Source organism: Haliotis asinina, chromosome 4 (genome assembly GCF_037392515.1).
Source record: "Haliotis asinina isolate JCU_RB_2024 chromosome 4, JCU_Hal_asi_v2, whole genome shotgun sequence".
NCBI lineage: Eukaryota > Metazoa > Mollusca > Gastropoda > Lepetellida > Haliotidae > Haliotis > Haliotis asinina.
In genome coordinates this window covers 57,974,349-57,994,773 of record NC_090283.1, presented here as the reverse complement: position 1 = coordinate 57,994,773, position 20,425 = coordinate 57,974,349, and the positions used below count along the sequence as shown (strand labels likewise).

The 20,425-nt window shown below is 40.4% G+C and overlaps 1 protein-coding gene across 4 annotated transcripts in view; it reads right to left on the bottom strand.

Moving 5' to 3' along the window:
• The window catches only part of LOC137281720 (uncharacterized), a 258,200-nt gene that overhangs the window by 183,033 nt on the left and 54,742 nt on the right, over positions 1-20,425 (bottom strand). Inside the window, exon 2 of one of the 4 annotated variants that reach the window (XM_067813224.1) lies at positions 12,636-13,433. The exons of 1 other annotated variant lie outside the window; for it this stretch is intronic. In XM_067813224.1, coding sequence (XP_067669325.1) covers positions 13,117-13,433 — 317 coding nt within the window. In that variant the 3' untranslated portion in view covers positions 12,636-13,116. Of the gene's footprint in view, positions 1-12,635; positions 13,434-17,402; positions 19,404-20,425 lie in introns of those variants that run through there. 2 more of the 4 variants (XM_067813221.1, XM_067813236.1) reach the window with 2 other exon arrangements.

The following is a 20,425-nucleotide window of genomic DNA, read 5'->3' as shown; positions in this document are numbered from 1 at the left end:
ATGTGGTCAGACTCGTTGACCTGGTTGAGTCACGTCATTCCTCCTATAAATACCAGTTGGTCAACATGGCCGTAATTAGCTGAAATGCCACAGACCAACGTACGTTATATGGCTGGCATATTGCTGTATGTGGTCTTACAAACCAAACACAGAGTCCTCTACAAAGAGCAAAATATTGTACACAGTTCAGAATCTAGGTTATTATTTTCATCTCTATATAAACACCCGAATGCGGCTGTTCACTCGGTTATGAAGAATTGAGAGGTCTTACCGGAGTTCTGGCAATATCTTCTCTCTCATCAGCATCCCGCTCTCAAAATAAACAAAATCAAATTACAAATTTATGCTTCAGGCTACAGAAAACCTGTATTTTATTTCGAACATCTGGATTATTTATATATTTCTTGTAAAGATATGTGTTAGATTTGCTAAAGATACATTCTCACATACAGAACTGGATTTCGCCGTAAATAACTTTTCTTCTTGCTGAAAATAACTACGTAGCGTAACTTCATGGAACATTGTTACAACAAACAAGCTGGCTGACCGCAAACTGGTCGCCAGATACACCTATATCTTGACCAATGCTGACTTGCCGACTAGCCACCGACAGACTGATGACCTCGTGTGATCAGAACATGCATTTGTGATTAATACATTTATCCAGAAATCTGCAAGATGGAATGGTTGTAATGTGGCAGGTATGAAGTCATGTAAGATTTCGTTCATTTGAAGCCGTCATTGTCTTTAGTTTAACTCAACTAGTATCCTTTTTAAGTATTAGACTATGGTTATTTTTAGATCTTTCCTAGTCCATTGCCAGTATAAGGGGTGTCAAGAGATTGTGTCATCACTTGTGTTGTGTCCTTTGCTTTTTTTACCCTTGTGTCGATTGGTTCTTTTAAAAACACAAAATACTACTTCCATGTGAGCGTCACTTCAGTTCGACCGCATTTCAGAGTAACAGACAACTAACATCTCAGACCTAAGGTAGGAACAATGTTTCAAGTATTGTATATATGTGTTGCACCAAATAACAGTGTTATTATTATCAGTTATATGATCTTGATGATAATAAAATTAGTTAAAGTACACTGGTGCAATTGCAAATATTATGCACAGCATTTCTTGTAACTAGACTGTCATGCAGTATTATTCACAAATAAGGCCAATGCTTATAGAGGTGTTGAAACGTACGTTTGTATATTTGTTCATATTGCACCGGATCATTTATGCATAGGTTATTCTCTGCACTGTAGTTCAGTGACTTACCTGATAATGCACAATAGTTTTGAATTTCATTGTATGGCCATGCGGACGATGAATTCACATGGTCTGAAAACCATTCTCACGTATAGCCATGTTATAGACACGCAGCTGCTTGCCATGTATTTTGTATATATACATATTTAGAATATTGAGACTTTGGTTTCCTTGTCGTTGTAGCAGCCTTCTATTCAGTTTTGGAGATGTGGCTTTCCTACACCCCAGTGTCACGCACAGGGTATGAATAATATTATTGTGTCATATGTATGAAGTATCTACGTTCATCACATAGTTGATAAATTTGGTCTAACGTACTTAACCAGTTACTACATCGGTGTGTACGTTGGTACGACGTATTTGAAACGTGTTTTTAGTGCCGAGGAGCTATCGTTCTTGGCGGTTTCAGTCATCGTGGTAATGGCAATATAACTACTACCGCATTACTTGATGTGCGTCTGTTCGTAGTGTTTTCATATTAGATTTATCTCTTATATGTTAGAAATGATATGCGAGATGGGATGATTGTATATAATTATTTATATTTACTAGTATATGTTTATCGTGAACTTGGTACTTATTCTCCAAACATGTGTTTCAGAGTGTCTGTCAATAAAGGTATTGATCCCACAACCCGTAATATGTGTCTGGTCGTCACTATAGCCATTCGCACCCGGTTACAGTAAGATGGTTAAAGTGTTAGTGTGTTTCTTGAAAGTTTGTATTGGCATGTTATGGTGTTTGTGTTCTGCGTTACTACCTGCAAAACAAACTTCAAACACATATCTGTCATGTGCAAAAGGTTGCAGGGATTGTCCGGTTTAGAGCGGAATACTATAACTTACATTGACTGACTGACTGACTGAATTCTTTTGCCTTAACCAGCTGCATCGGATGCCACAAATACGCAGACGTCATTTTGAGTGAGTGAGTTGAGTTTTACGCCACATCCCCATCACTTTGAAACACTGATACAATGAATTCATTGATTTATTGTTCATAGAATGCAGTTATCAAAAATTTGAAATGCCTTTGAGCATACGTTTTACACAGTCATCGACCGACATGTCGACGGTAACGTGACCTGATAAATAATATTTTATGTGTGCGCAATTCAATTAAGTATGTGTTGTTGATGCATTCAGGAAATATGGATACTTGAATCAAATAATTAGAGCAATACTTTGAAGATTAATTTGGGTATGGCAAGGGGCTACATGACTGTTTCTGTCAAAAGTCGTTCGCCGCTGATGCTTGTAAACAAGCCACTAGTACACAGCCCAAGGTCGTGACACAGTCATAACGTCGGTATCGCCAGATATGACGTCACGCCGCCAAGGTAGCAGGTCTGGCAGACGTGCAGCTGTTCCCAGCCGATGTTTGTGAACAAGACACTTCTTGTGTGAGCAGCAACTGGCTACCGAGACCGGGGACAGAGTCATGACGTCATCATAGCCAGGTATGACGTCACGCCGCCGACACAACAGTTTTGGCGGCAGATCTCCGGCTGAGAGATTGTTTTCATCTCAGGGAGAGATAACAGTGGGCGTGTGTGTCATGTCTAAGTACTCGGTCTCTGGATGACCACCCATGGCACGTACAATCGGACTGACACAAAAGAAATTAGTAATTGAAGAAAAAAGCTTCCAAAATTGAACATTGGTGTCATTATTAGCAAACAGAAGCATGCATTGTTACTCTTACAATAAACCCTGGTGTGTTGGCAATTCCGTCAGTGGTGTACTTCATTTTATTATATTTAAGTATGCATGCGTACACGTGATTAAAGAAGGTATAGTTTTTCGGGACATCCTTCATAAATTAAAAAATATTTACAATTTGAATCTATCTGGTCATTTGTTATACAACATTTATTCTAAGTTGAATAAGATTCTGAGACGTAAATTTTCCACTGACCAGGTAAAATTATGAGGATTTGTTGAGGACTGTTTGTTTCAAGTAAGATTGATCGGTGCGGTTTTCTGCAAACAGACTTTTGTTTTACTTTCATTCAGCTAATGTGTCCCTAATACTGAGAAGAGAGGTACACTTCACTGCCATAAACATTTTGGAAACGTGAAGCCGAATTAACAGCAAATGTAGTTTAGGGGAGTGAAAGAGCGAGATTAGTTCATGGGGAACAGCCAAGAGCAGCCGCTATGCTATGCTATGCTATGCTATGCTATGCTATGCTATGCTATGCTATGCTATGCTATGCTATGCTATCCAACCAACAACCCAACCCAACCCACACACACCTAACGCACTTGTAACTCATATCATATAGGTTTAAAAGACTGGCTGACCGACCGACCGTTTGCCTCTCGATAATGTTGTACAGTGTAGAACATGATATACAGTATCATAGGTACTAAAGCTTCATGCATTCATAACTGTGAAGAATAAAAGAAAGAGAGGTGATATCTTTAGGTATCCAGGGTATCCTCTCTGCTCTACACGGTGAGGCACTCCATGGCACTCACGGCGTTCGACTACACTACACTACACTACAATACAGAGAGGCAGGGGCACATTGACAGTATTTGTACACAAAGCAGATTGCCTTAAAATAATCTCGTAATCACACCCAATGATCCTGAATTGTGGGTGGGTGGCTGGCTGCCCTGCTCGTGCATGTTGGTAAATGTGTATTGTTACAAACCAACATTGCTGTATGCTGCCGGCACATTTAAGAGATGCGGAATGCAGCAACAGACACTGTTGAAAAACTCACAACATTGTATCAATGGAGGGGAGAAATGAATCTTATATCGTACGTGTAGTCAGGAAGGATGATGGCTTGGCGCGATATTGTGTTGCACAATGTTGGATAACGTCGGACATAGTATCATAGCCACAACGGCCACATAGACATCTATTTTTTATTATATCAACACGATTAATAAACGGAAAATACCATTCTTACTCAAAACACACTGCACTTTCTGAAAACACGAGTCAATGAGCTACTGTGATGGCCAAGAAAAATTGTTTTCCCTCCCTCCCCCCCCCCCCCACTTCGAAACTAACCTCCCTCCCTCAATCGCTCATCTCCCTTACTTACTCACTCTCTCCCTCCCACTCACTCACTCATTCACCCACCCATCCTCTCACTCACCCACCCCCTCACTGACTCCACCCTACACCAATCAAATGGAGGATGTTGTCAAGTAACTGGTGTTGTACATGGTCAAGACATGCAGTGAGGGGGATAAAGCCACCGGGTGGTTCATGTTGCTTGGTTTTCACAGCATCTCTACATTTGGCCCAGGTGAAGCCAAGAATGGTTAGTCGTCTCATGCACCAGCAGGCGAGTATGGCCTTGCTACCACCTACGATTTATACAACACTGAAACACTTCCTTTCACACATTGTAGTCATGGTAGGGGAATAAAACTAGGCAGACTAGATGTTTGCGCCTGGGTAATGTTGTACAGTGTTGCACCTGAGAAACATAGTATCATAGCTTCAGAATCAGCAATAAAATATATTGTGTGCCCGATATTGGGTAGGGAGATGATTATCATTGGTTTTAGGGATGTGATTAAAGGCTCTTATTTATTTGCTTTTGTTTGTTTGTTTGTTTGTTTGTTTGTTTGTTTGTTTCCATGCATAGGGATGTTTTTGAGGGAGGGCAGGCCATGAGAGTTACTGACTGACTGACTGACTGACTGACTGACTGACCGACTGACCGACTGACTGACTCCCAGCCGCCACCCCTTCACCCCATTCCTCAGACACACACATGCACGCACGCACCGACACGCACGATCACACACGCTCGTACATATGCAAGCACACTTAACCATAACATATACGAGCGGCTGTCCCTTCCCCAACGCTTCAAGCAAAACCTGTTTGGCGCCACGAGTCAAAAGAATACTGTCAGTGGTAATACTGGACATTTACTAAAGGTATTTTCTATACATGTTGTTCACTACAAAAAAAAAGAAGAAAAAAAACAAACAGAGAAAAAAACCAAAACAAAACAAAAAAAAGCAAAAAAAACAACAGCAACAAAAAAGCAAAACAAACAAAAGAAAAACATTTACACACAAATTTCACAAGGTATTTTCTACACATGCTGTTCATTACACACACAAAAAACCAACAAAAAACAACAAAAAAGCAAAACATAACAAAAACATTTACTTTATTTGCTGGAGTACTAGAATAACCTAGGTATATACGTTTGATTCATGTGTCTTGGCGGCCGCCATTATTCAACTCTTGGAACAAAGCAATATTTAAATGTTACATTTTGCCTGCATATATAGTAGCATATACTAGGATTGCTTGTAAAGAACAGACTATATTATGCTGCCGCACGGATGGCTAATCCTCAATTGCACAGCCGGTATAGAAAACTAGGCGTCCGAAAACAGAACATTAGGCGTCCGAAAACAGAACACTAGGCGTTTTCTGAGCACCGGTTAGTCATGCGTAGTGGTCATATCCTATCCTATTTTGACGTCAATTCGGTAAAATGTTATTCCTCTTGTAGTTTTGAAGGTTGCTTTCAACGCAGTTTAGGGCATCTGGACTGACAACGCCAGTGCTCTACTGCGTTCTGTACGTCAGCCGTAAAGATTTGTTTTGTATAGAATGTTTGCATAGTAACAGATACTTCAAATGCGATCTTTTTTTATAGGAAAATATGTCATCCCAAGTTATCTCCCTTTATGACCGTTCAGGAAATATCACGGCGACACGTTTTGTGTCTCATTCTGCCGAAGGTTGTTTCAAGATAAACAAAATTAAAAGGCATTATGGGTACTACATTCGTCACACGGTGTTTCAAAGGTTGTACGGGAACGAATTTACAATGGTCTGCACATTAAATGAAACACCGAGAACACGTAGGGTTGGCCTTAGTTTAACGCTCATGACTTACTGCACGTGCATGTGTTTCACTATTCCTACTGCCCTTGTAATACAAACCAATTATAACGATTTGAATATATGATGGTTTGTCAAACAGCTATTACCCTAAGTTAAATAAATTTCTGAGACTAACATATTTATTTTGTAAGCTAAAATCTTCATATTTGCAGATTACCGTTTTCGAATGCACAGGCTGGATTCATTGTGCATTTATTGACTCGTGATAACGACCGAGGTGTTTTATTTGAGGAATATATTTCCAACCACACTGCTTATTCCGTTAACGCGATTCGAATATGATGTTCCTATGGGTCAATTGAACAGTAATGTAGCTGTAACTTTTCTAGGATCCATTGAGAATTAATGTTGCTCGTCATTCACCTCATAGAAGATAAAACTAGACTACATCAAGGTGCCAAATGGAACACGAGCCCGAAGAGGTCGATAATAGAAGTTAAAAAGGTCCTATGGTTTATTAAAATTCATGTGTTACATTATTTTATATCCCGCAATTCAAGGAACGTATCATTAAGCAGGCGTTTACAAGGAATATTCCACATTTTTGCATATTCCTACAAAATAGAACTTGTTTTGTATTGACTAAAACCGTTGAATAAGCGTTTTCATATTTATTTATGGGTGAAATAAAATACATGTAGTACTTTCATTCAAAATTATGTGTCACGAGTTCAGTATAAAAAAAAACATCATATTTTGCAAATGAATTTAGAAATTTTAGCGTGAAATTGTATTTTTATTGTAGGATGTGACCATGGAAGAAATTCAGGGGGCCCAGAAGACGAAATCCTCAGATGGTCCCAAAATAGAGGCTTTTTTGAAAGATGATGCTCTGGCCGCCGTTCACGTAGCTGCCGACACTGTCTCGTGCGTGATCAATGTGGGGGGGGGGGGGGGGGGGTGGGGGGGGGGGGGTGGGGGGTGGCATCATGGCTGCAGTTCTTAAACTCATGGCCATGTACTATATCTTTAACTTGATATTTAACCCGAGAGCGTATACAATGGTATTGCGACTGCAGATGTGGTACGTAGTGCACAGATGTAACTGCATATGTGTAAGATGTCCACAGATGTAACTGCAGATGTGGTACGTAGTGCACAGATGTAACTGCATATATGTAAGATGTCCACAGATGTAACTGCAGATGTGGTACGTAGTGCACAGATGTAACTGCATATATGTAAGATGTCCACATATGTAACTGCAGATGTGGTAAGCTGTGCACAGATGTAACGTGTGACAAAATGATTACAACAGTATTCAAAGTACAATTAATGTAGGTGTTAATAAAGTTTTGGATCGTTTCATATTGTTATTGTTTTCGTTCGTTCTTGTTAGGCTGGTGGAAGATTCAGAACACTAGTCCTCTGAAATGAGGCTCAGAACACTCAAAGGTTTCTGTTCTAAATCTGTTACAGCGTCCGATGCGTCAGGGTGTGTTCTGTACTGAACTGAACACTCAAAGAGTGTTCTGAAACCTAGGACAAAAGCGTTCTGTAAGCGGAACACTAGTGTTCTGAAGGCAGAACACATAGTGTCAAAATCAGAACACTCCGACTGTGTTCTTTTTTAAAAAAGGTGTTCTCATAGTGTTCAAAACTAGAACACATAGGTTTAGAGTGTATGAACGGTCCGTAAGCATACATTTAAATACTTGTTGGCTATTCAACACTGGCTCCTCTCCTTTCAAGGTTAAAACATGACAAAACACTGTTGAAATTCTTTGTACATGGATTGTAACAGAGAGGGTAAATAAAGCTCGTATCTCACGGCCGGTAAGGCGGTATGGTCGCTTGACTCCGACTGATGTTGCAACATGTTGGACAACGTGGGACATACGTATACTATGTACATTGTGTCATTGGCAAAACAACCACACATGCTTTATTATATTAGCATGACTGGAATTTATAAGCTATGTACGTATTTGTTCTCTGTGTGCGCGCGCGTGTGTGTGTGTGTGTGTCTGTCTGTTCGTATGTTCATGACAACACGTGGAAATCCTGGTTTAGAATTGGTCGAGTGGTCAGGCTCTCTCTCAAATCGGTTGATACATGTCATTGTATCCCAAACGCGTACACAGATGTTCATGCCGTTGATCACTGGATTGTCTGGATCATTTACAGACCACCACATAAAGCAAGAACATTGCTGTGTGAGAACTAAACCAAACCATTCATCCATAACGGGATTTTTAAGTTGCATACAAATCGCTGAAAAGTGGCCGGCCGTTCGCCTGAACCATTTACTAGAGGCAATCCTTGGAATTAACTGATGTCCAGCAACCAGGAACGAGTTGATATACTTGTGAGGGTGTCGCAGCACTCAAAAACGTCTTTCTACATTGTATTCATGGAGGGTGTGGAAGAATGTTCATATCGCACGGGTAGGAAGGCACTATGGCAGCTTAGTTGTGGACAATGTTGCACAGTTTTGGACATGGTATCAGTGGCTACATATACACTCATCATCATCATCATCATCATCATCATCATCATCATCATGACATAGCATGGTGGGATATGGCACGTGGGATGTACTATGGTGAGATGTACTATTATGGGATGTACGTAACATGAAGGATGTACCATGGTGGGATGCACCGTGGTGGGATGTACCGTGGTGGAATGGACCATAGAGAGATGTACCATGGTGGGCTGTACCATGGTGCGATGTAACATGGTGATATCTACCATGGTGGGATGTGCCGTGGTGGGATGTTTCATGGCATGTGGGATGTGGTATGTGGTATGTGAGAGGCACGGAGGGATGTGGCAGGGTGGGATGTGACATGGCATGGTGGGATGTGACATTGAATAGTGGAATGTGAGATCTCAGTGGGATGTGACATGACATAGTGGGATGTGACATAGCAGATATAGCATTGTAGGACGTGTAGCATGGTGACAAGATGATGTGGCATATCATGGCATGGTAGGATATGGCATGGTGACATAAGAGCATGTGGCATATCATGGCATGATGGGATGTGGCATGGTTGCATGACAGGATGAGATATATCATGGCATGGTATGATGTGGCATGCTGGCATAACAGAATGTGGTATATCATAGCATGGCATGATTTGGTGTGGCACGGTGAAGTGAGATGAGGCGACCACTTGGCGCCATCACATCTATCCATGCACACATTTCTTCTCCCCAGCTGCCTTTTGCGACCAGTAGTGTAGTTGTAACTAAAACTATTTCACAGGGTGGAAGCGATGTCCACACGAAATGTGGAGCTGCCCCAAAAGCAACTCCATTTTCTGTATGGGCAGCCTTAGCCTCATTCTTACATATTTGGTCACAGAAGCGAAAGGCCAAAGTATGAGGTGGTAGCTGACAACAAAGATGTTTATTGCTTCTGATCTTTACGTAGTATATCCGTATCTTCATTGATGACATCTTCAAAACGTTCATGCACCAAGGCACACATATTTTACACAAAACACACATGCATACATTTGTTTCTGTGAGCGGTCTCAAAGTGAACTTGAATACGAATCCGACACGCTATCCACTGCGCCACAGTCCACACTACACTACACACTGTATATATTACTGTTTATACACAAAGTCTTGGGAAAAACTGTGGGAACTTCCAACATGTTCATATTTTTATATACTACAGGATATTTATATAGCGCAACTAGTGCCTGATCAGGTCTGGTATTGGTCTCTCAATTTCAACATCACATTGTATTATCAATCTCAACTCCTCGGGGAATGTACAACTGTTGCTGCCCCAAGGTGCACTGAGTGTACTGTGGATATCACGTCCTGGCGAGGTATCCATTCACAGGTGGGTGTACTGGGTAACTTAATCACAGTTCTTTGTCCAAATTCACTGAACATTGTTGTACTCACAATTAAATGTTTACATATACTCGTGTGACCATCATCACATGAGTCGTGGGATCATTTAAGAGCACAGGGGAGTGCACTGTACACGGGGGTTTGTGACAACACCAAAAGAGTCTGCACACAAAGTTGACTCCAAGGTTTTTCACACCCGGTCACAGGTGGGTTCGATCCCGACACCTCAACCTCGCTGGATACTATCCTGGCCCACCGCTCTTTCAGCAACATTCCAGCAATATGAAGGCGCGGGCCACGAGAAACTTCCTTTGTACTAATGTATGCAACGGGACCCGGACCTTCCGTTGAACGAGAGAATGCTTCAACCGCTAGACTAACCCACTGCTCCGACAATGTTTTGAAGCCACGTTGGTGTTACGTGTTGAAGTAACGTGTATTCTTGAACCAAATGACTTGGGAGGATGGGGTGTTTGGGTTTGGGATGGTGGAATTCTATGTCGGCAGCAGTACACGCTTCGACCTGAAGATACTGGAAAGACTCGAGTCTGTTGGGTCGTGTTTGACATTACTTCCAGTTTGTGCTGAGAGCTGCGAAAACCTGTTGGATAGTTCAAACAGACTGAAACAGCGAATATGAGTGAAAAACAGACGTTTAGTTTCATGTAATTGGCCCCGAACTCAAAGCCATGCTGTCACGAGACAGGCTCGCTACCCACTGCGCCATGATTACTGTATTGTCTGGCCCAGACTTGATTACTTACAAACTGTCTCCATATAGCTGGAATATTCTTCATATACACCCCCGGGAAATTACTTGGCAAATGTGACATCAGTAGTTTTCACATGGACGATGTTCAGAGCCATGACATTGTATTTCCTTCTCAAAATTCAAATGGGATCACCTGTACTGTCCTCACTGTCTTACACATCTCAATACAGTACATAGTACTAGTAGATTATCTTACGATCAGTAAAGAGTAGCGTTATTACTGATCGATCAGGTGCAGGTGGTAACTCGACCAAAACTGCTCGTTATTTCGTAGGGTGTTCATTATACAATCAGCAATTGAATAATCTTGGTTTAAAACCCTTCAAGTTGTTTGTGTTACTACTTTTGAGACTACGTTATCTATTGTTTTAAAATTAAACGTCACTGCGGACCTTACTAATAAAAAAGTACATTATTATTGTATAGACCTTTTTTATAAATTGAGGGTTGCTGGTGGGGTCTGTGGGTTGGGGAGTGGTGCTATGAGTCAGGATTACAAGACGGGCACCATTCATAGCTTGTCTTATTGCGCCTAAACCCTTGCTGGGCGGACCGTGGGGGTAGCCTAGTGGATAGACCTTTCGCTCAACTCTGTTTCGAATCCCTTTAGCAAGAATAAAATTGTTTTAAGGATGAAAACATAACTCGCTCTCCTTCAGGGAAGGTTAACGTTTTTCTTCATGAAATTACTGATGCAAGAGTGACATTGAAATTCGGACAATTTGAAACACAGTTAACATATGATGTAGCTGTGAGACATTCACATCTTATTTGTACGATTTGGTGGTGTCCAGAATGCTAAACACGACAAAATATACGTAGAATTTCTCCATAACATTTCAGTAGCATTGTAACAGTTGTGAAACATATTTAAAAGGCTACAACAAGTACTCTTAGATATTGTTTTAGAAAAAGAAACTGTTAAGAAATGTGATGAAAATGTTTTGAAAATATTATGTTATATGGTGATATATTTACAATACGATGACTAATTGTAAATAAAAGTATTGAGTTGATAAGAAAATAGTGATATTTGGGAAACCAATCTCACAGCATCGACTTGGGCGCGGCCGCATTACCGCACCAGAAAAATCAAAATAAGCCCTCAGCCGACTGGAACCCCGTGACGTCAGGACAGGCGATGATGACGTCATGACCATTGTACTTGAACCTTGGTGCAGTGGCCGGTAAGAGCATCACTCAGTGTGACCAAATTTCAAGCGACCTCTGCCAGAAAACTTGCAACTTTTAGAAAACGTTTCCTGCCGAATGTATATGCGTATGTTATCACATTTGGAGTTAACAACTGCCATAATCTTTCTCCTAATGTTTACGTATGAATATGGACACGGGTGATTTTTCAAAGGGAGCTATATACTGAAAAAGAGTTATATTACGTTGAACGTTCGATCTATCCAGTCACGTGATCAGTGCCATACTTGACAACCGGCGAGAGGGTAACAGCTAGTTAGATATGATACCATTTCACACTTTCGAACATTGGTGCTATATATCACATTTGTTTTTGTTGCAACGAGCAATGTTTAATAAGGACAAATGATACAGACTCGTGTTCCACTGTGATTTCAGTGTTGCCGTATTTTCACCAAGTATTTGTTTACAATTTTTAAACAAACATAGCCTAGCTGTCAGTGCTGGTAAGTGGAACAAATACGTGTAATTTCCTGTGCCAACGGGGGACTTGAGTAGATACACGGGGGAATAAAGCCATATTCTTCAAATACACTGAGGCATGATTTGTGAGCTGGTTATTTCCAGTGTAAAGTTTGGCACCTGTTACAGTCATCGAAGTGTGTGAGTTTATTTTCAAAACTCAGGGGATTAACTTGAACGGCCACCGAACAAATATTTTAATGCGTTTATTTCTGAACTCCACTCCACCAATATGTCATGTGCTTACTAACATTTCCTTTCTTGAGAACTCTACCCATACCACAGCTTCAATATATTTCCCTCCCAGAATATCAAACACACAACATGTCATTCTGGTTGGTGTGTCACTGTTTGTCATGACAATGTTGACAGTAAAGAATAGAATAATGAAGATTATCTGGCAGTGTGAATGTAATGGAGGCATAATGTTATCCATACCTGTAGCTAGCACGGACACCACCAACACTCAACACTCAATAGCCCATACATATGTGAACCCATAAAAAAATATCATAATTTTAGTAAACAGTAATTTTCATTATAGATTCAGTTTACCTACAGGATGCAAATGTCACAACACATTACTCAGATTATATACCCCTTGGCTACTAAATATTTAAAGGCGTGCCTTTACCCCTCAGATATTATGCAAGTTACCAATGGTTTCGGTAAACAATGGAAATTCATCATTCGCTGGCGCTGAGGTTTTGAATGTGGACTATGGGACAATGCTGTTTGTGGTAGAGTAGTCCCGGCTTGTATTTGTAGCCCTTCCCACAGACACACACATATGACTCCTTGTCGTGGACAGCGGCTTTATGTACCATCATGGCTCGTCTGGTGGTGAACGTCTTGTCGCAGCTGGGGCAGCTCACTGACGGTGGTTTAGACCTGCGACACTGACGCGAGTCATAGTTGAGTGGATGTGGACTTGCCACCTGTATCAGGTGGAACTGGTTGTAGTCTGTGTACTGAATGCTTTCACGCCCTCCTCCAGGATTTCCTGAAAGATCAGAAATGTAAGCCGGGTAAATTTCAGACATTATCACAGCAGCAATAATTTATTGTTACAGTAAAGGCAGGATGCGCTATGGATGACAGTTCCTTTACTACATATGATGCGTCTTTTCAGAATGTATTCATGAAACCATTCTCAAACGGTCAAGCAAGAGAGAGAGAGAGAGAGAGAGAGAGGGTGGGGGTGGAGACAAGTGTTGGTTGCTGAGGACCATTTCTAACCCGAGCCTTCGAGTGGACACGTGGAAGAGCATCCGATATATAGCACTATCAAATCAGTGTTAGTCCTGTGCATACTCGTCACTGCAGAAATCTTCTGTCTTCAGCGACTTCTACAATAATTCAGATCGTAAATGACTGCGTAATCATTTAACGCAATCTTAAAAGATGAAATGTGTGTATTCTAAGCTGACATGAATGCTTCATCAGCTTTTTCAGATTCCATATCACTATCTATTTCAGGGTCAGAATGTCCTGCCGTGATGCGTTTGATCTTGTAATTGATGATCACGTTCTAATGATCGAGTGATCATTGCTTGGGTACATCTCATTTAGAGGGTCCAGGATGGGTTGGAACAATAGTGCCTCTGTGTAATGTAATCCTCACAAAAAGTTAAGCAACACAAATATTTAGTCTCATTACATTTTCATTTATTGAACTTGCCAATCAAGGAATGATGCAACCGGAAGGTGAAACATATGTACACACTATTACCAAAATGAAATGAAAGGGTATTGAGCAGTAACAGATTCACAAATCATCAGAAGCATGTACCTGTGAAACAGTCTAAAAAGAGATTTGAAGAAAGGATCAAAGTACGATTTGACACATTTATCAGACCTGTGACGATCTGGGGTATTCTTCTACTCCAGCGACCAATGCATGGTGTAAGAAGTGACTAATGGGTTTGAGTGGTCCGGCTGTTGACCTGTCCTTGTATTGTAATAATGACAAGCACATGTCACTGTTTACCTAATCTACATATTGTAGATTGATGCTCATGCTGTTGATAACCGGAATGTCTGTTTCAGACTCGATTATGTACAGACCTTCGTCATACAGCTGGAATATTACTACATTCACTCAGTCACTGACACGATGCTGTGAAACAATACATGACTCATTATTTCAAGGATGTAATGATCTGCCTTGACACACGAGGCGCCCATTGTTGTTACTCCAGAAGGAAGGAAGGAAATGCTTAAAGCTTCAGTCTGGTCAAGATTCGATTATTTACAGACCGCGGTCACATGGCTGGGATGTTGTTATATGGTAACATTAAAAATGTTTCTTCCCTTTAAGTGTAATATGTGTTCCCATGTCTTTTTCTCATGTCAACAGTCGATGTGCCTGTGCATGTGTTTGTGATGGGAACACCAACCTTTTTGGGAACACCTGCGATAAATATTTACTAGTGAGGCCAGACCAATTTCATGAAATCCTAGTCAAATACTCCTGAAATCAGTGTGTAACTTTAACTCACTCAACTTATGTTTGGTTGATATGAACAAATCAAACAACTTAACATGGAATCATGTGGGTTTTCGCTTTGACTGGGAGTGCTTTCATATTCTGTTTCCCCATTGCCTTGAGGTTCAGGACATAAATCTGTGAAACAAGAAATAAAACTGGCCTGGTTAATAAACACAGGATAATGATACAGATTACAGTCAATAGTACTTTCCATTCTGGTGCACATCGTGATTATAGAAAGGGCTTTGTCACTCTGATTGCTCTACAGAACCTTTATTGAATAATCATTGAGCTGATTACTGAACAATTACAATAATATACTGTTACTTTGTAATGGTAGTCATACGAAGCATTAAGAAACTGAAGCATGACAACAAACCCCAACCTACAATCCCTTCAAGCAAAAGTGAGGATTTAATCCTCTTTGAACAGTATTGTTAAAACATATCCCGTTGATATGTCAGAAGTATTGTAGCCTTAATTATCCATTACTTGGGTGAAATTCTAAGAGTATGGACATGATGGTGGCAAGCCTTGACATACGAAACATGTTATCACAGGATCCTAGCATGCCTAAGGGAGGCAACTCTGAAGTTTCTTGAAACCTGAACAGCATGGACATGATTAGCAGTCTTAGAAACATAACCAGTACGATAGGATCCTTACATGCCTAAGGGAGGCAACAGCACACAGCAAATCGTGGCACTTTGTGTGACTGGACATGCTCTCGTCAGATTTTGAGGTTACATCCTTCTGATTTCATGTGCCTCCTCAGTGCCCGGCGATACCTATAGACCTTCCCACAAACACACATGAAGGTCATGTTCCGATGTACAGAGTCTACATGATTCTTCTTGGTCCAGGGTTGAGTGAAGGTCTTCCCACATTCTTCACACTGATATGACCGATCGGCGGAACCCTGCTGCACTCTCATCAATGACTTAGACGTCTCAGTCGACAACGTTGGAAAATGGACAATGGGCATGTCATGGGTTGTTTTCCATGTATACTCTGACGAAGGCTTCATTCCATCGGTGCTGGTATGATCCTTGTCTGAAATCAAAACAATTTATGCAGACTCTTAAGATTAACAGAGTGAATGTTGAGGCTACTTATCACAAGCACCTTGGTTCTCTTTAAGACAAATCTAGAAAATATTCAATGATGTTTAATCTGATTCCCAGTTGCATGTGCTCTGTTGAGGTTTGTATTTCCAAAAACAAAGGTGTATCATTTTAATTGAAATCATGAGAGACCAACCAGAATTGTTATTGTCATCCAAGTATATGTCAGTAAACGTTATCTGATAATCAAGAAACTGCATGGAAACGCTCATCAAACTCAATTCCAGCCAGTCATGTAAAATAATTTGGTGGTGCATTACTTATGCTGACGTGTATATATCACTGTGTCAAATGCAGACAATTTCAGCTCATGCTTGAGACTGATTGTTCTCTGGCGTTTTACATGTTTGCCTGGGCGGTATTGCTGGAACATTGCTAAAACTTGCGTAGAACTAAACATATTCACTCATTCATGTCTGTCAAATCAATAATTCTTAAGAATCCTGAGAAAGTCTGGGTATCTGCTGTAATGGTGCGTATATGTGTAATACAAGTAGCAAATACCACAAACTATTCAGTATTCATAAATCAGTTCACTAGAATCACAGGAACAAACAGATAAATGCTTTTATTAAGCGTTCAGAATGAAATATCACAAAATGATCAATACCAGTCAGGTATTAACAAACTCCATACAACATCTCCCTTTGGACACTCCAGTAAAGTATGGAAGCCTGTTAAAGCCACAGTCTTAAAGGTTTATTTTCATCTATGCATTTATGAGACTGATACTTACATCGACATAGAAGTTAAAACATCTACGACGATGATATTTTCTTCCACATGAGTGAGTGAGTTAGTTTAATTTTATGCTGCACTCAGCAATATTCCAGCTATATGGGGCCAGTCTGCAAATAATCGAGTCTGGACCAGACAATCCAGTGACCAACAGCATGAGCACTGATCTGCGCAATTGGGTACCAATGACATGCGGCTCTAAAGGTACTTGTATCTCCATCTGTGGTACCATATCATTCCTCAGGCTGTGATAATATCATCAGGATATTGTTCATACAGATGTATGTACACAACTTAGCTTAATGTTGTATTTAGATGAAAACATCTCGTACAAATATGATTGATTTTAGACGGTGGGGCATTCTATGGTGAAGACACCCAACATCCCTCGGAGATATATACTGCCTTTAATAGTGGTGAAACTTAAACTCAAATATGAATGTGAACTTCCATTCAAACTGAACAATTTAGGAGGGGTGCCTTTTTCACCCACAGAAAATATGTTGTAAAAGATCATGAAAACTTGCAATTATAGTACTCTTGTCATTACCTCTATATATACATAAGTGTGAAATGTGTGAATAAAGTCAAAATAATTAATGAAAATCTACGAATGAACAATTTCATAAGCCAACATTTATTTTTGTCCTGTTTTCAGTCGCTGTAAAACAGGCTTTGGTCAAGGTTGGTTCGTTTGTTGTTTAATGCCACAATCAGCAACATTCCATATGGCACCAGTCTGTAAATCTGGACCCGACAATCCAGTGATTAACAGCATGAGCACTGATCTATGCACTTGGCACATAATGAAATGTGTCAACAAAGTCATCAAGCCTGATCACCAAATCTCGTTAGTTGGCTCTTACGACAAGCATGGGTTGCTGAAGGCCAGTACTAACCCTTCTTTGTCTGTTTGATTTGGTATATAACTTAAACATGTTGACTGCCATCATGAGTATGCTCATAAGATCAATGTATGCTAAAATTTGAACGCAGAGTTACCTCATAGCAATACCAGTGGTATTTTAAAACAAGTTTCACAATCTGACACAAGAAGCAATCATCTCATGGTGGTAACAGAATGCCAGGACTCATTTGTTTCTTGTGCCTATGTTGCCAACTTGTTAAACTTGTTGTAGAACACCACTGATTTATCAACAAGACAACTCATTTGGCAAATTAGACTAGAATTGATACTGCGAGTATTCTCGTCAGAGGCAGTCAATATGTTAACTAGATTTTCACTTTTCCATCAAATGTTCTCCGGCATATAACAAGAGGACAATTATACAAATACATCAACAGCCAGGTGACATGAAAAAGAACAGTCCAGTGAATTTTCCATTCTGCCACAACAAACACTGTGAACCATTCACCATAACAGTTTCATTTAGGAAGTGATGTCTACAACCAATCAAAATGATTCTTCTGAAGCAAGTCCTCAATTACCAACACCGTCAATTTCATGAGCTGGCATGCAAAAGTTGAATTCTGGTTCGCACTTGCTGCTGTGGGTTTACTCTAACCCCAACTGGAGTGGTCAAAGGCACAGGCGGAATTAAAGGTAGAGAAGTGCTCTTTCTGCCTGTCTGTCTGTCTGTCTGTCTGCGTGCGTGCGTGCATGCACGCTCTCTGGGATCTTCCTGAACACCATCACTGACACTACATCCTTGAAGCATTGGAGTAGCTTTTCTCCAAAGCATTTTCATCTTGGTTGTTGCTGAAACCCCATCTCCATACATATTGGACATGTTTTCTTATGTCGAGCTAAATTATGTCGATAGTTGAAAGTCTTGCCACACAAACTGGCAAAACTGAGCTTGTCATGAATAGCAGCAACGTGGTTCCATCGGGAGCCGTCACTGGCAAACATCTTGTCACAGTCTGGGCAGGGATAGTTGCCCCCAACAGGCTCAGGGTAAACTCGGCCTCGACTGTTTCGAACAGCGCCACCTTCAAAAGACACACTTGTCCTGTGACCAATACTGTCTATATCTGCAGGACTCACGCCAAAAGAGATGCCCAAACCACGAATATCTGAAAACAACAAAAGATTCCAGTTCAAGTATTGCATCTTGTGTATGATACTACGGAAAATGTCCATCCAAAGGTAACCTTGAGTCCGCAGTAATGAAGTTCACAAGCACATTGATGTGTGTTGGTTTTCACTTCAGAAGATTCCCCCAACTGTTGAAAAATCCATGAGGCCCATGAAAGACTACTAAGAACTGATGACTGCTAAGGTTTTGTACAAATCCTTGTATTTTGCATCTCAGGAATACAACTGCACAGTCCTTTATTTCAGTCCGTTTCATGAATCAGTCATATGACAACTAAGAATTTGCCATTGTGCACAGCTTCTTATGATTTGCCAATGAATTGCTATACCGATACTGCTTTCCACACACACAAATATACTCAGAGAGTTCATGTATAGCCTTGATGTGATACCAGCGTGCACCACGACTTGCAAACGTCTTTGGGCAATAGGGACAAGAATGTTTTTTGGACGACGGATTGGCTCGACCTTCATTACCACCCTGACTACCAGAGACAGGGATACCGAACTCTTGTAAGGAATAGCCAACTGATAAACTTGCTCCAGCCAAAGCATGAATACCTGAAAACAACAAAATATTGTGTTACAGGATACTCTCGTATTAGATCACTTGTCTTTTGGTGTTAGTAGATTCTGCATTTACATGTGTGCAAACATGTCAGGGCTCCAGATAAGCTATTTGCGTATACTATGATACAGGAAAGTTGAAATATGCAACTAAAATAAATGTCAGTGTGTGAAGAAACGCTAAATATTTACGTTTACACTATGTCAAAATAACAACACGCATTTCCCCAATACGTCAAAATCATGTTTTTATCGTTCCAGTTCAAGCCAATCAAAACAAACTAGAAGGTTTTCCATCTTCAAATATTCATGACAAATTTGCTGAGATTTAGTATCATTGCTTCATATGTACAGCCATAATTATTCATCTTTAACCTGGTGCATTTTGTCTTATTTCTATTAATGAATAAACAGTGTCACACCTCTTAAACTTGTCATTTGAATAATAACCAGACTTATGGTGGGCATCAAACGTATAGATACCCACTTAGTTTCAGAAGTATGGGTATCATACTCACATGGTCAAAAGCTTATCTGGAGCTCTGATTAATAGAAAAATTCCAAGAAAAATGGTGAGGGGATGGTATATACTGAATGATGGACTAGGCAGCAGACAGGGAGGAAGTATGGTCCTCTATATCGAGTTGATCACTTCATCCAGTGGGTGGGTAAGTGGATAAAGTAACTGCTGATAACACAATGACTGGTCCAAGTTCGATGCTCTGCATGGGTACTGTGTGTGAGTCAGTTTCCTAGGTTTGAGATATTGTTTACATGTCTAACATTATCACTCAATCATCTGTGTGCTTGTTATGTGTTTGTAAATGATGTTCTATCAACAACAGCCATTAACCAAGTACTGTATGACACAACTGGTCTCGATATGACAGGAGGATACACTGCTGCCAGAATATGTCATTGGAAGAAATATAATCTGATGATAAGTCATGAGCCTTGTAGAACTATTGGCATCATTATTTCATCTACAGATATTCGATATTGGGAATCAGTTAAAT